The sequence below is a fragment of the Piliocolobus tephrosceles genome, chromosome 4 (assembly GCF_002776525.5).
Source record: "Piliocolobus tephrosceles isolate RC106 chromosome 4, ASM277652v3, whole genome shotgun sequence".
Lineage (NCBI taxonomy): Eukaryota > Metazoa > Chordata > Mammalia > Primates > Cercopithecidae > Piliocolobus > Piliocolobus tephrosceles.
Window position 1 is genome coordinate 122,280,311 of NC_045437.1, and position 14,498 is coordinate 122,294,808.

The 14,498-nt window shown below is 46.4% G+C and overlaps 1 protein-coding gene across 7 annotated transcripts in view; it reads right to left on the minus strand.

The window, feature by feature from the left end:
• The window catches only part of TENM2 (teneurin transmembrane protein 2), a 1,213,529-nt gene that overhangs the window by 14,401 nt on the left and 1,184,630 nt on the right, over nucleotides 1-14,498 (minus strand). For all 7 annotated transcript variants that reach the window (XM_023218891.3, XM_023218892.2, XM_023218890.2 and 4 more), the window contains 2 exons: nucleotides 4,452-4,748; nucleotides 783-2,397 (listed from right to left, as the gene is read on the minus strand). In XM_023218891.3, the coding sequence (XP_023074659.2) occupies nucleotides 783-2,397; nucleotides 4,452-4,748 (1,912 nt within the window). The remainder of the gene's footprint in view (nucleotides 1-782; nucleotides 2,398-4,451; nucleotides 4,749-14,498) is intronic.

Sequence of the window (14,498 nt, forward strand, 5' to 3'; positions counted from 1 at the left end):
CTTCTTCTTCTTCTTTTTTTTTTTTTTTTTTTTTTGAGACAGGGTCTTGCTCTGTCACCTGGGCTGGATGGAGTGCAGTGGCATGATCTCAGCTCACTGCAACCTCCACTTCCTGAGTTCAAGTGATTCTCTTGGCTCAGCCTCCTGAGTAGCTGGGCCTACAGGCATGCACCACCACTGGATAAATTTTGTATTTTTAGTAGAGATGGGATTTCACCATCTTGACCAGGCTGGTCTTGAACTCCTAACCTCAAGGGATTCATCTGCCCCAGTCTCTCAAAGTGCTGGGATTATGTGAATGGCGTGAGCCACCATGCCCAGCTGACTTCATTTACTTGTCATGATCACTCTGTGGGATGGTTTTATCCGTGTCTTTCACAGGGAGGGAGACTGTAGTTCAGAGAGCTTGGACAACTAGCCCAAGGTCCTTTGGCTTATAAATAGAAGAGAGAGAATTTGAACCGGTATTTCTGACACCAGAGCCCTATTCTCTCTCCGCTTCTTACTGCTTTCCTCTGTTGGGGTAGGAAGGGCTTTTAGAAAGTTATTTCAACTGACTAGACATGAAAGTGGCTGGGACATCTTCAAACAGTCCTCAGGACTGCTCTGTACTGCCGTCTTTCTACTTTTCTAGACACTGTAGTGCTGCCAACCGCATTGCCTGGGCTTTATGGCCCGTGGGCTTCTCCTACCATAAGATGGGAGACCTTCCTCCCAAGTTCCCTATGGCAACAACCACCCTGCAGGGAGCCACTGCCCATCCTTGGTGGTAGAATCCTCACCTGTCACGTAGTTCTTCAAATCTAGCTCACTGCTGAGAGGATTGTTGCTCTTGAACATGTACAGGTTAAATGGGGCCGGCTCCTTGCCCACGTTTTTCCACATGGTATAGTCTGGAGAGGTCCATCTTCCTGCCAGCACATCATAATCACGCTGAGTGAAGTGGACCAGCTTGGTCAGGGGGTCATAGAGTCCCCCGTGGAAGCCAATGACCATCTGGAAGTCAGGGTTGGAGTCATAATAAATCTCCCCATAGGCCGTGTACTGCAGCTGTTTGATCATGAGGCCATTGATGCTGAACACAGCCAGAGGAGTCCCTGTGTTATCAGAGGCAACATAGTACTCCTCCCCACTGCTGCTCTCCATGGCAAAGAGGTGGCCCTGGAGGTCGTAGTACAGCGAGGTAATCTCCGAGTTGGAGTGATTGTAGACATGGGTGATGCGTGTCGGGTTGTGGAGGTCAGAGTAGAAGTACTGTAGGTGGTGGCCCAGGTTGGTCTTGTAGGAAGCCCGCCGTCCTACGCCATCATAGCGGTACTGGACACTCCACCCGCTGGCCTTGTTGTAGGCTCTTGTTAGGAGGCCCTTGGAATTGTATTCGAAGATGTCAGACCCTCTCTGGCACAGATAGCCATCATCGTCAATTTTGTACTGCACATCCCCGAGTCTGGTTATCCGATCCCGGAGGTCATAGCGCAAGGGCATGAGGCGCACACTGTTGCCTGGGTTCAGTAAGTGGAGATTCCCATTAAGGTCATAGCTATAGCGCCAGGTCGGGCGGTCATTGACGGCCACACTCTGGAGCTGTCCGTCCCCATCGTAGTCATAGGTGTACTTCGTGGTATTGGCATAGGGCCCCAGTTTTAGCTCCCTCTTGATAACCCTGCCCATGCTGTCATATTGCACCGTCATCCAGTACATGAGGGACCGGAACATCTCATACTGGACCTCCTTGATCCGCCCATGGGTGTCAAAGTGTTTGCTGAGGGTCATCACGGCAGTGGTGATAATCTGGTTGATGTCATAATAGATGACTCCAAACTTACCGAAGTGTTCCACCTTGCCAGAAATCTCATCATAGCGGTAGAGGTCAACGGGGAGGGGAGTCTCACTTATGACGGGCTTGATGCTTGCAATGCGGAAGCTGTTGTCATGATAGGTGTAGTCAAACCTGGCGTTGACCATGCCTTCCTCAGAGAACCTGTAGATCTGCTTGTCCACCAGGGGCCCAATCTTCCGGTACCTGATGGTGCAGGAGAAGCCCCCGCTTTGGAGGTTGACCATCTTCAAGACACCGGTGGTCTCGTCATACCCGAAGGTGACGGCGGTACTGTCGTAGACAATCTCTGATAACTTGGAGAGTTTCCCATACTTGTAGAACACCTGGCGTCCAGTGCCCAAAAAGGAGGTCTTCAGGATGCGGCCATCGTCACTGTAGTCGAAGATGACCGAAGCATTGCTTTCAGGCGGGTTGTAAATGTTGCGGATGTAGCCGATGGAGGTGTGTGTGGACATGCTGTGCCGGGCCACACTGGGCATGGTGACGGCAAGGAGGCGGTCGGAGGAGTCATACTCAAATATATACTGACGTTGGCTCTGAAGCAGGAGGACCATGGACTGCAGAAAGGAAAGGGGAACAGAACATATCAGTTGGCTTTTGAGGACCAAGCATTCAAACAGACAGAATTTAGTCCATTTCCCCACACGTCAACTCAAAAGTCATGAAGAATGGGAAGCTTAGACCAGATTAAACAGATTGATTTCACTGGACATGCCAATTCTGATGGATCACAGTGGTTGCCTTGACCAGTGCTTCCCAAATTTAATATGCATGCAAAATACTCAGGATCTTGTAAAAAGGCAGAGTCTAATTTGGTAGATCTGGGGCGGGCCCTGAGAATCTGCATTTTGCAACAAGCTCCCTGCAAATACTGATGTTGCTTGGATGATACTTTAAAAATTGAGGGCTTGGACAGCTGAAGTAAGAGGCATGAGGTTTACATCCACGCTCAGTAACAAGGAACCCCAAGATTGCTTAGAAATGACTGTCCCTGGGTCCAACAGGGGAGCTGTGTGACACACATACCCTGATTAAATCTAAAAAGGAGAAAACGCATCCTGTATTTTTTTTTTTTGAAACAGAGTCTCACTCCATCACCCAGGCTGTAGTGCAGTGGTGCAATGTCAGCTCACTGCAACCTACTCCACCTCCCGGGTTCAAGTGATTCTCCTGCCTCAGCCTCCCGAGTAGCTGGAATCACAGGCATGCACCACCACGCCTGGCTAATTTTCATAATTTTAGTAGAGACGGGGTTTCACCATGTTGGCCAGGCTGGTCTTGAACTCCTGATCTCAAGTGATCAGCCCACCTGGGCCTCCCAAAGCGCTGGGATTACAGGTGTGAGCCATTGCACCCAGCCACATCCTGCATTTTGAAGCTACTGCAAAGATGAAATAACCTAGAATCACTGATTCTTTGGGGAAAAAAATGACTTCAATTAGAGGCAATTGGGAGATTCCTGCTCCCCTGGTCCATCATTCCTGTATTTCAGGCATAACGAGGACAGCATTCAGGAAGGACCGAGGGGACAGCAGTTCTGTCTTGCAGAGAGGTAACATCTTTGTCTGTGGGTCACTGCTGTAATGAGTTGGTGAGAAAGGAAGGAGCGGACCTGCACCAAGGGGAGTCTAGGTGAGAGGCCCAGGCTGAGCAAGCCCCTGTCTAATGACTACATGGCCAGGGCAGCCTTCAAAAGTCTTGACACGTGCCCAAAGGGACCTTTTTTTTTTTTTATACCGCCACCCCAACCTGACCTTTTTCCAGCACGAAGACCTGAATTTGGCACTTTCAGACACAGGGAATCATGTAGAGAGAATTCATGGGCTGTTTCAGCTAACAGGACAAGTAGGAGAGGGTTGCTCTGTGTGCTTGAATTTTAGGCAAAATTCCCCATCCTGATGGCTTAATTTAGGGTAAGGCAGAAATGAATCACTGCATTTCCAATTCATAAGTAATGATGAGCCGTGCTGCCAGTGGGATGATTCTGTCCGCTTCAACGGCACTTTTTTCTTTTTTGGAATAGAATCAGACAATTCGTCCTTTTTGCCATTACTGAGTGTCTAGCACCCCCACCCCCTACCCCAATGGTAATAGTGCTGAGCTATGAATAACATTTGCCTTCAGATTTTCTTCCCCCTATGAGGGTGGGAGCAGGAGGGAAGTCCTTGTAGAGTTGAAGTAAAGAGGTTAAGATGTCTCACGGCAAAGCATATCAGGCTAGCTTACAAGAGCAGCAGGAATGGCCGGGTGCGGTGGCTCACGCCTGTAATCCCAGCACTTTGGGAGGCCGAGGTAGGCGATCACCTGAGGTCAGGAGTTCAAGACCAGCCTGGCCAACATGCAGAAACCTGTCTCTACTAAAAATACAAAATTAGCTTGGCATGGTGGCGGGTGCCTGTAGTCCCAGCTACCCAGAAGGCTGAGGCAGGAGAATCGCTAGAACCCATGAGGAGGAGGTTGCAGTGAGCCGAGATCGTGCCACTATACTCCAACCTGGGCAACAGAGAGAGACTCCATCTCACACACACACACACACACACACACACAAAGAGTGGCAGGAATAATAGAAATAACAGAAAGCCCTTACTGTCATGGCAGCATGTTCACCTACCTTGTCAAGGTAGGAGTAGCTCCACACTTTCCCGTCGGCGAACATGCGGGACACGATGCGGCCTTGCTTGTCTATGTCTGTCCTCTCGCTCATGGCCCCACGCTGAAGCCCAGCCAGGCGCCCATTGAAGAAGTATGACACGTTGACGGCTGCCAGCCCGCTGCTGGGGAGCCAGAGGAAGGGGCGGCCCACCTGGTCATAAATGATCCTCAGGGTGAACTTTCGGTGGTCATCATAGATCTTTTCAGTCCGAATATTTCGATCATAGTCGATGGACAAGAGATTTCTTCCATGGACCTAGGAAAACACAACAGGCCTGGTTTGAAAGACATCACCCAGGCATGCCGGCTCAGGCTTCTGTGGAGGACATGGCTGGCATGGCCAGGGCATAAGTGTTCATTGGAGGAAGAAATAACCCCAAAGTTAGAGTAGTGCTTTCTAAACTCCTTATCATGGCACAGATAGGAAATAGCAATATTTGGCCAGGCGTGGTGGCTCACACCTGTAATCCCTGCATTTTGGGAGGCCAAGGTGGGTGGATCACCTGAGGTCAGGAGTTTGAGACCAGCCATGGCGAAACCCCATCTCTACTAAAAATATAAAAATTAGCTGGCATGGTGGTGTGCACCTGTAGTTCCAGCTACTGGGGAGGCTGAGGCAGGAGAATCACTTGAACCTGGAAGGTGGAGATGGCAGTGAGCTGAAATTGTGCCCTATCTAAAAAGAAAAAAAGAAAAGAAAAGAAAAGAAAATGGTAGCATTTGTATGGTGCAATAGAATATAAAAATAAGGCAGCTTATGGACAGAGACGACTAACCTGGGCATGGCTGCGATGGACAGTTAGGTAGGCTGTGCACTGCACAATTACAAAGGGTGCCATAGGATTGTAGAAAGTGTGAATGGTGAAACTTGTGCAGTGTGCAAATTATACAGCAATATACAATAGACCTGAACCCTGGAGTTTGCCTGGGCTGCCTGGTCACCCTGGGGGCAAGAGAGTTTGCATATTTGCACACTTGTAACTCTTTTTGGCACATCATTAGCTGAAAAGCTAATGATCTTTAAGAACAGGTGCCATGATTTCTTATGAAATCTTTTTTTCTTTCTTTTTTTTTTTTTTTTGAGATGGATTCTCACTCTGTCGCCCAGGCTGGAGTGCAGTGGCAAGATCTGGGCTCACTGCAAGCTCCGCCTCCCAGGTTCATGCCATTCTCCTGCCTCAGCCTCCCAAGTAGCTGGGACTACAGGCACCCGCCACTATGCCTGGCTAATATTTTGTATTTTTAGTAGAGACAGGGTTTCGCCGTGTTAGCCAGGATGGTCTCGATCTCCTGTTCTTGTGATCCACCTGTCTTGGCCTCCCAAAGTGCTGGGATTATAGGTGTGAGCCACCGCACCTGGCCCTCTTATGAAATCTTAAGTAAAGTTACCTAGAAGAGTGGAGAATAGGGCTTAGAAATCCATATTTTACAAAGATTTGGGAATACGAAGCCCCATTCCTATGTGAACTTCTTTCCTTCTAGTATCTAGAGAAAAATCTTGCCACTGTCAAGAATGCGAGACATCAGTGGGAGGCCTCAGCAGGGCTGGGGGATTTCCGACAAAGGGATGAACTGATTTACTTAGATTTGAAAGGAATAGGGGAACACATCAGACATAATTTAATATTTATTTAGAAGTTGATCTGATCAGAGAAGAAAGCCTATCCCAGAAGGCAGAGCTGGGAGACTAGACTCTGGTGAGGGGCAAAGGAGAGGGACTCCTGAGATTCAGCTAGCCCTGAGTGGGTGTCTGGAAGTGAATGAAATGAGCCAGATTCAGCCCAGACTCTCACAGCTTCACTGACTGCAAATCCAGATATCCCTGGGGTGACTGCTCAAGGCAAGGGACAATGTAAACAGGCAGAAGGAAGAGACTCGAGAGATGTCTGGTACCTCCTCACTTTACCCTAATAATTCAACAGCACTTACTGGTAATAATGATGATAGTGATGGTGATGATGATAGTAATAATAACCTTTTTTTTTTTTTTTTTTTTGAGATGGAGTCTCGCTCTGTTGCTGAGGCTGGAGTGCAGTGGTGCGATCTCAGCTCACTGCAACCTCTGCCTTCTGGGTTCAAGAGATTCTCCTGCCTCAGCCTCCTGAATAGCTGGGATTACAGGCATGCACCATCATGCAAGGCTAATTTTTGTATTTTTAGTAGAGACGAGGTTTCGCCATGTTGGCCAGGCTGGTCTCAAACTCCTGACCTCAGGTGATCCACCCACCTTGTCCTCTCCAAAGTTCTAGGATGACAGGTGTGAGCCACCACACCCAGCTGATAGTAATGATGACTTTAATATATGCTGAGGTCTAATATACACAGGCATTGTATTGGGCATTTTGCATCCATAGTTTGAGTTGTTGCTCACAAAGACCATTTGACAAATGAAGAAATAGCTTCAAACAGAGAGGTTACAAAACTTGCTCAAGGTCACACAGCAGTGAAGTGGTTGGGTTGGTCTGGAACTTAGGCCTTCAGACTTTAACCAATTAACCTCTTATACACTTCACCAGCTTTACTGCTTCCTGTATTGTATGTCTACTGAGTGCCCTGAAATGTGTCAAATGATGGACAGACTGTGAAGCATTTTCACAGCCCCTGAAAGCTCCACATTGCAGCTTTGCAGGGGGTTGAGGAGTGGTGGTGGGACAAGGAATAGTTCTAATACCACAGACACTTGCATTCTGGGAAACAGCTTTGTGCCCAGGTACAGAAACACATTTTGCAGCTTCCTTCAGAGACAGAGGTGGCCAACAAAATGTAAGTGGTTGTTGTTGGCTGGTCTTCTGGAAAATATTCTTGAAGGAAATTGACTCAGCTGAGAGGTAGGCAATCTTTCATTCTTCCCTTTCCTCCTTTTCCTGGGTGAAATGTGTATGTGATGGCTGGAGCTCCAGCATTTACCTTGTGACTATGAGGTGACTTTGGGGCTGGAGACCTCCAGGATGACGGCCTATCCAGAGAAAAAGAGTCTAGATCTCTGTTGATCTGGGTGTCATCAATGTTAATCCATACAGCCATGGATTGCTTTCCCTAAGCTCCTTTTAGATCATAGGAAAATAACAAGTGTAAATCCTTTTTAAACCCTTGCTATTGCTAATCTCTGTTACTAGCAGTGGAAACTAATCTAAATTGATACAAGCCCCTGATACTTTGGCAGATGCTATGCTAGGTGCTTTACACACCTGATCCCATTTTCACTCTCATGACATAGAAACCATTTTACAGCAGAGCAACTGAGGTCTACAGGAGTCACATAACTAAACAAGTGGCAGAAGTGGAATTTGAACCCAGTACCGCAGATTCTCCAAACCATTGCTGTTTCCATAAGGTTGTCTCAGAGAGAAGATAGGATATTTATCACAGGACAATTAGAAAAGAGAATGCATAGGCCAGGTGTGTGTGTCTCACGCCTGTAATTCCAGCACTTTAGGGGGCCGAGACGGGCGGATCACCTGAGGTCAGGAGTTTGAGACCAGCCTAGCCAACATGGTGAAACCCTGTCTCTACTAAAAATAAAAAAAATTGGCCAAGCATGGTGGTGTGTGCCTATAATCCCAGCTACCCACAAGTCTGAGGCAGGAGAATTGCTTGAACCCGAGAGGCAGAGGTTGCAGTGAGCTGAGATCATGCCACTGGACTCCAGCCTGGGCCACAGAGTGAGACTCTGTTTTGAAAAACAAACAAACAAACAAAAGAACAAAAAGAAAAAGAAAAGAGAATGCATCAAAGCATGGGGAGAGGAATAAAGTTGGTGAGTTATTGGGATTATAATGAACCCTAACTTCAAGTGGAAGATTCCTATCAACAACTCACAGCAACTGGGAACAGTCAAGACGGAAAAGCTGAGTAGTGGGATTTTTCTTTTTTTTTAAACAGGTCCAAAACTTAATGCCATCTGAATTATTGGGGGTTGGAGTCATCATTTTCAGAGCAAAACACACAATGGGGCTCAGAAAGATAGATCATCTTCTCTGCCAACAGAAGCTTGGTCACATTGAGTTGGTTCATCTGGGACAACTGTGGAAGGCCACCATCATTCTTAAACCTATGGGTTTCAGATTTTGGTTCAAGACCTCTCCAACATTTTGTTAGGCAGAATGAATGATGCAACAACAATGAGGAAGAATTTTCAGGGTTTTTGACTTCCAATCATGCCTACTTATTTCCATCCCCTTGGCCTTCCTTAGTTTTTCCTCCTTCCTTTTCCTTATTTTTTTTTTTCCTTTTTCCTTCTTTTTGCTCATATCATAGGGCCCCAGTGCGTTTACTAATTATTGAACATTGAGTGTTGGCTAATGCCAGGCTTCGTGTCTGCTCTGGTATACAAGGAAGAAAAACCCCAGCAATAGCAACATGCTGAGCACTTACACAGGCTGAGTGTTGTTCTCAGCATTGCCCTTGTTTTATTTGATTTGCACAACACTCTCAGGCAGGCACTATTATCATCCCCATTTTACACACAAGGTATAGACGAGTTCAAGTGACTTGCTCATGTTTAGATAAATACTAAGTGGTAGAGCCAGGGTCCCCATACAGAGCTTGCTGTCTTAATCTCCAGGCTGTACACCTCTAGGATTGAGGGGTGCTGGACCACGGTCTTTCCATCAAGCGTGCAATTCTAAACCACATGGAATGCTCTCTTAAAGCACTGCTGCTCGGCTGGCTCCGCGCCTGCTGAAGCAGCTCCTCAGGGAATAGGGGTTTGGGGCTTGTGGATTTTTTTTTTTTTTGAGACAGAGTCTCATTCTGTCATCCAGGCTGGAGTGCAGTGGCATGATCTCAGATCACTGCAACCTCTGCCTCCCGGGTTCCAGTGATTCTCATGTCTCTGCCTCCTGAGTAGCTGGGACTACAGAGGTGGACCACCACACCTGGCTAATTTTTATATATTTTTAGTAGAGATGGGGTTTCACCATGTTGGTCAGGCTGGTCTCGAACTCCTGACCTCAAGTGATCCACCTGCCTCAGTCTTTCAAAATGCTGGGATTACAGACATGAGACACGTGCCCTGCTGGGGATTTTTGATTTTTAAAAGCTCCCTGGGTGATTCTGATGTGTACTCTTGGTTAAAATACGCTCAGTGTGATATAAGGCCTTATCTTAAGTTACCTGGGAAAGACCAATGGGAAAATCACATATATAACCATAATATAATCATATGTGTGTATAGATGTATATATGTGTGCATAATACACTATAATATGTAATCATGGGAAAGGCTAACATGTAAATAATATATGTGATCTTGACTATCATAATAATAATATTAGTGTGTGAGGGTGCTTAGATTATAGAAAGAACCCTGAATATTCCTGATCTCATCAGCTAAGCAGGGTCAGGCCTGGTTAGTGCTTAGATGTGATTACAGAAAGAACTAAATACTGGTAAACAAAGAAGAGGGGTCCCTAACCTCTGACTGCCACCCTGGGATTTGCTGCTGTTACTTAGAGCTGAGAGGCCTCTGACCGTTGACTCAGGTGCACCAACTATAAAGAAGTAATGATAGGTGCTAGCCATTAGCCATGGATAACTTAGGGTGGGTTTTTACTTGCAAATTTACCATGTCCCTGGGACAATGGGATTTTTTGATAGCACAGGTTTGAGTTAACTTTGAAATGTGAAAATTTCTATTAAAATGTCCAATCCTTCTAATAATTAAATCTGAAAAATTCACTGGAAGGTGAGCCAAGGAGTTCAGGCCAGTTGTGTAATCTAATCAAATTTCTTTAATTATGAGGGTGCCATTTATAAAGGGGGGTGCTCCAGCTGTGGGTGCGAGATGCTGGAGGGTCCAACAGGCATGATCGGCCCTTTGAGGATATCTGCCCCCCCAGTTTAGAGCATGTGGGAGCTTTAATTTAGCTGCAGTGTTCTCTTATTCCGAATTAAATTACCCGGCTAGCAATATTTAAATTAACCTTGAGGCTTCCTGGAGAACATAAAAGTTATTTTGAATTATTTTCACTGCCGGGATCAGCACGATTCCCTTCCCAGTCGGCTTGGTAGGAATTCAGTGATAGAGAAACCAATTTTTAAATTAATACAATTTTGTGTTTGTAAGGAAGCCATTATTTTTAATTATCGGGCATTTTCCTCAGCCTGGCTTCCCCAGTTAATAAAACTCAGCTATTTAGCATGCTTTTTTATTTTTGCAGAAGGCAGACTTTGGGAGGTAGTTTCCCCTGTGGAATATCCCCCCAGAACGTTTTGATCTCACCAAGCATACGCCTGTCACAAGGAAGCTCATAAAAAACCCGGAGAAAAGGAAACGCTGTTGTCAAAATGGCCCTGCTGGGCCTATAACCGGTGACTCCAACTCAGCTCCAGGGGCAATGATGGGAGCTAGTGATTTGAGAAACACGAGGGAGGAAATTACACTGGGCTGGATCCCCTCCAGGAAATGGAATTGTAACGCAGCAGGAGAGATTTCAGTTAGACGTAGAGAAGAACTCTTTGCCCATCCTGCTTTGAATATGGGAAACCCAAAAAAGATTAGTGAGGGAGGTCACAAGAGTCTCCCTGAACTTCTGGCGATGTTTAGAAACAGAAATGTTTGCCTTGGAGAGTTTAGTTATTTACTTACCCAGAGGTAAAGCCTGGCCTAGAGGACATCTTCAGTTTCTTTCTGGGTCAGTCCTCTGGGATTTTATGTTATTTTATTTTATTATTTTTTATTTTTGAGATGGAGTCTCGCTCTGTTTCCCAGTCTGGAGTGCAGTGGCGTGATCTGGGCTTACTGCAAACTCCGCCTCCTGGGTTCACGCCATTCTCCTGCCTCAGCCTGCCGAGTAGCTGGAACTACAGGCACCCGCCACCATGCCTGGCTAATTTTTTTTGTATTTTTTTAGTAGAGACGGGGTTTCACCATGTTAGCCAGGATGGTCTTGATCTCCTGACCTCATGATCCGCCCGCCTCGGCCTCTCAAAGTGCTGGGATTACAGGCGTGTGGCACCCTGCCCAGCCTGGGATTTTAAAACTAGCTATCCCCAGCTCTCATACAACAAGACTCAATGCTACACTGGGATCAGTGCTTGTGGAGACAAAACAGCTTGCTATAAATTTAATATTAGCTTAAATAATGCATCATTAGAAGGGTGAGCCTCTGCAAACACATTAAATAATGTATTCCCCAAGCAAACATTATTTTTGGATGATTTGCTGTTTTGGATGGAGGTCAGGTGGAAAGGTGGAAAGACCCGAGTTTGAGTGGCAGTTCTGACACTCATCAGTGCCACTGATCAGCTTTGCCATACCAAAACCATACCTTCACCACTCACGCCTCAGTTTCCTCGTCTGTAATGGCCTGTGAACTGGTGAGTCGGGACTTTATCTTAGTTTTCTTCGTGTCTCTATTTTGTTTTGGAAAGTGCTTGGTGCTCAATGAACATTAGTGAATAAGCAGACTGAATCAGACTGGGTACAAGAACCCTGCTAACTCTGATGATCTAAAGTTCCAACATGGAAAATCAAGAATAGAAAATACGATTAGACTGGGCATGGTGACTCATGCCTATAATCCCAGCACTTTTGGAGGCTGAGGCAGGTGGATCACTTGAGGTCAGGAGTTCAAGACCAGCCTGGTCAACATGATGAAACCTCGTCTTTACTTAAAAAACACAAAAATTAGCCCGGCATGGTGGTGCATGCCTGTAGTCCCAGCTACTTGGGAGGCTGAGGCAGGAGAATGGCTTGAACCCGGGAGGTGGAGGTTGCAGTGATCCGAGATTGTGCCACCGCACTCCAGCCTGGGTGACAGAGCAAGGCTCTGTCTCAAAAAAAAAAAAAAAAAAAAAAAGTATATATATATGAGATTAGGACATCTGTGGTCTCCAAATATCTGAAAAGATTCATTCCAAAGACCTATTAGAGTCATTCTGGGCCGGGCGCGGTGGCTCAAGCCTGTAATCCCAGCACTTTGGGAGGCCGAGACGGGCGGATCACGAGGTCAGGAGATCGAGACCATCCTGGCTAATACGGTGAAACCCCGTCTCTACTAAAAAATACAAAAAAAAAACTAGCCGGGCGACGAGGCGGGCGCCTGTAGTCCCAGCTACTCGGGAGGCTGAGGCAGGAGAATGGCGTAAACCCGGGAGGCGGAGCTTGCAGTGAGCTGAGATCCGGCCACTGCACACCAGCCTGGGCGGCAGAGCAAGACTCCGTCTCAAAAAAAAAAAAAAAAAAAAGAGTCATTCTGGAAGGCCCCTGGGACCTGGAATTCACAGGCAGAGGTGGGAGGGAGAGGGTTTTCATTATGTCAGTGGAAAATCTCATTCATTCATTCATTCATTCATTCATTGTTTCATTCAATATTTACTGAGCACCTACTATGTGTTTGTTACTGGGACTGTCACTTAAGATAGAACAAGACAGTTATGACTCCTGTCCTAGCGGGGCAGGCCACAGGCCAGAGGGGGATAACTAACAACAGGTGAGCCAACAACAAAAACCATTTTTAGTGTGGTAATGGCAGTAGACATAGGGAAGGAACTGTGGCAATAAGGAAGGACATGGAGCCAGAGCTGGGACTGACGAGAATGATTTCCCAGAGAAAGTGCTACTCGGTGGGGGCCTGGGTATGAGTAAAGCTTGGACAGGTGAGGGTGAGAGAAGAGTCAGGGAGAATATCCCAGGTGGGGAGGATCAGCAGATGAAAGCACAGGGGATGAGCAAGGGCCTTGCACAGGCAGAGCATGGCTGTTTTCAGGTGATGCTGTGAGTATTCTGGTGCAGGTGGGTGGTCCATTGGTAGGGATGCAGTGAGAAGGGGCAGAGGGTGTCTGGTATGGAGGCTCAGTTCAGATGACCGGAATAAACTATATTTGTTATCCTTTGACCTGAACTTCCAGGAGTCAGGTATGTTGTATATTTCCTAGTGTCCAAGAAGGAGGCTCCTGATGAGGGCTTATTTGCATGTACCGGGTGGATAATCTGCAGAAGACTTCTGTATTTCTAAGATCCTTAAAAGGGCCAACAAGATAAGGCTCTACCCCTTGACCTTACCCTCAGCTGGTTTACTCTAGCCACACTGGAGCTATCCTCTTCAGGATACAGGCAGAAGTCTCTTCTGCCTCAGGGCCTTTTGCACATGCTAGAGCTTTAGCACAGAGGCTTTTCCCCTCACTCCATGCCTGGGAAATTCCTACCTACTCTTCATTCAGTTCTCAGTTCAAATGTCATTTTCTCAGAGATGCCTTAACCTATATCATATATTCCATATTATCTCCACCCTACATTTTTCCCAAAGCACCCATCACGATTTCTTTTTTTTTTTTTCTTTGAGAAAGAGTCTCACTCTGTCACTCAGGCTGGAGTGCAGTGGTGCCATCTTGGCTCACTGCAACCTCTGTCTAGCACGTTCAAGTGATTCTATTGCCTCAGCCTCCCAAGTAGCTGGGATTATAGGTGCACGGCACCACGCCTGGCTAAGTTTTGTATTTTTAGTAGAGAGGGGGTTTCGCCATGTTGGCTAGGCTGGTCCTGAACTCCTGACCTCAGGTGATCCACGCCCCTGGACCTCCCAAAGTGCTGGGATTACAGGCATGAGCCACCTGACCCACAATTTCTATATATTGTTTGTACATTTATTTGATTATTATTTGCTTCTCCTGTAAGGTGTAAGAGTTAAAGGCATAAGCTCCATTAGGGTCTTTCCACTTTTCCACATCATCATCTAAAACAGAAGCCAGCCAAAATTAATGTTTGCTTGGGGAATATATTATTTAATGTGTTTGCAGAGGCTTGCCCTTCTAATTATGTGTTATTTAAGCTAATATTAAATTTACCCCGAGTTCTGTCTGCACAAGTGCTGCTCACCATGTAAGGTGAAAACTTTTGTTCACTAATGTACACTCAGTGCCTAGCATAGTGCCAAGAACACAGGAGGTGTTTGAAATATAAAATATAAAATATTAGTCACGTGAAGAATGAATGCATTGTGGCAGGAAGGAGCTGTGAAAATTCAGGCTTTCATAATGACTTGTGTGTGTTAACAGACCTGTT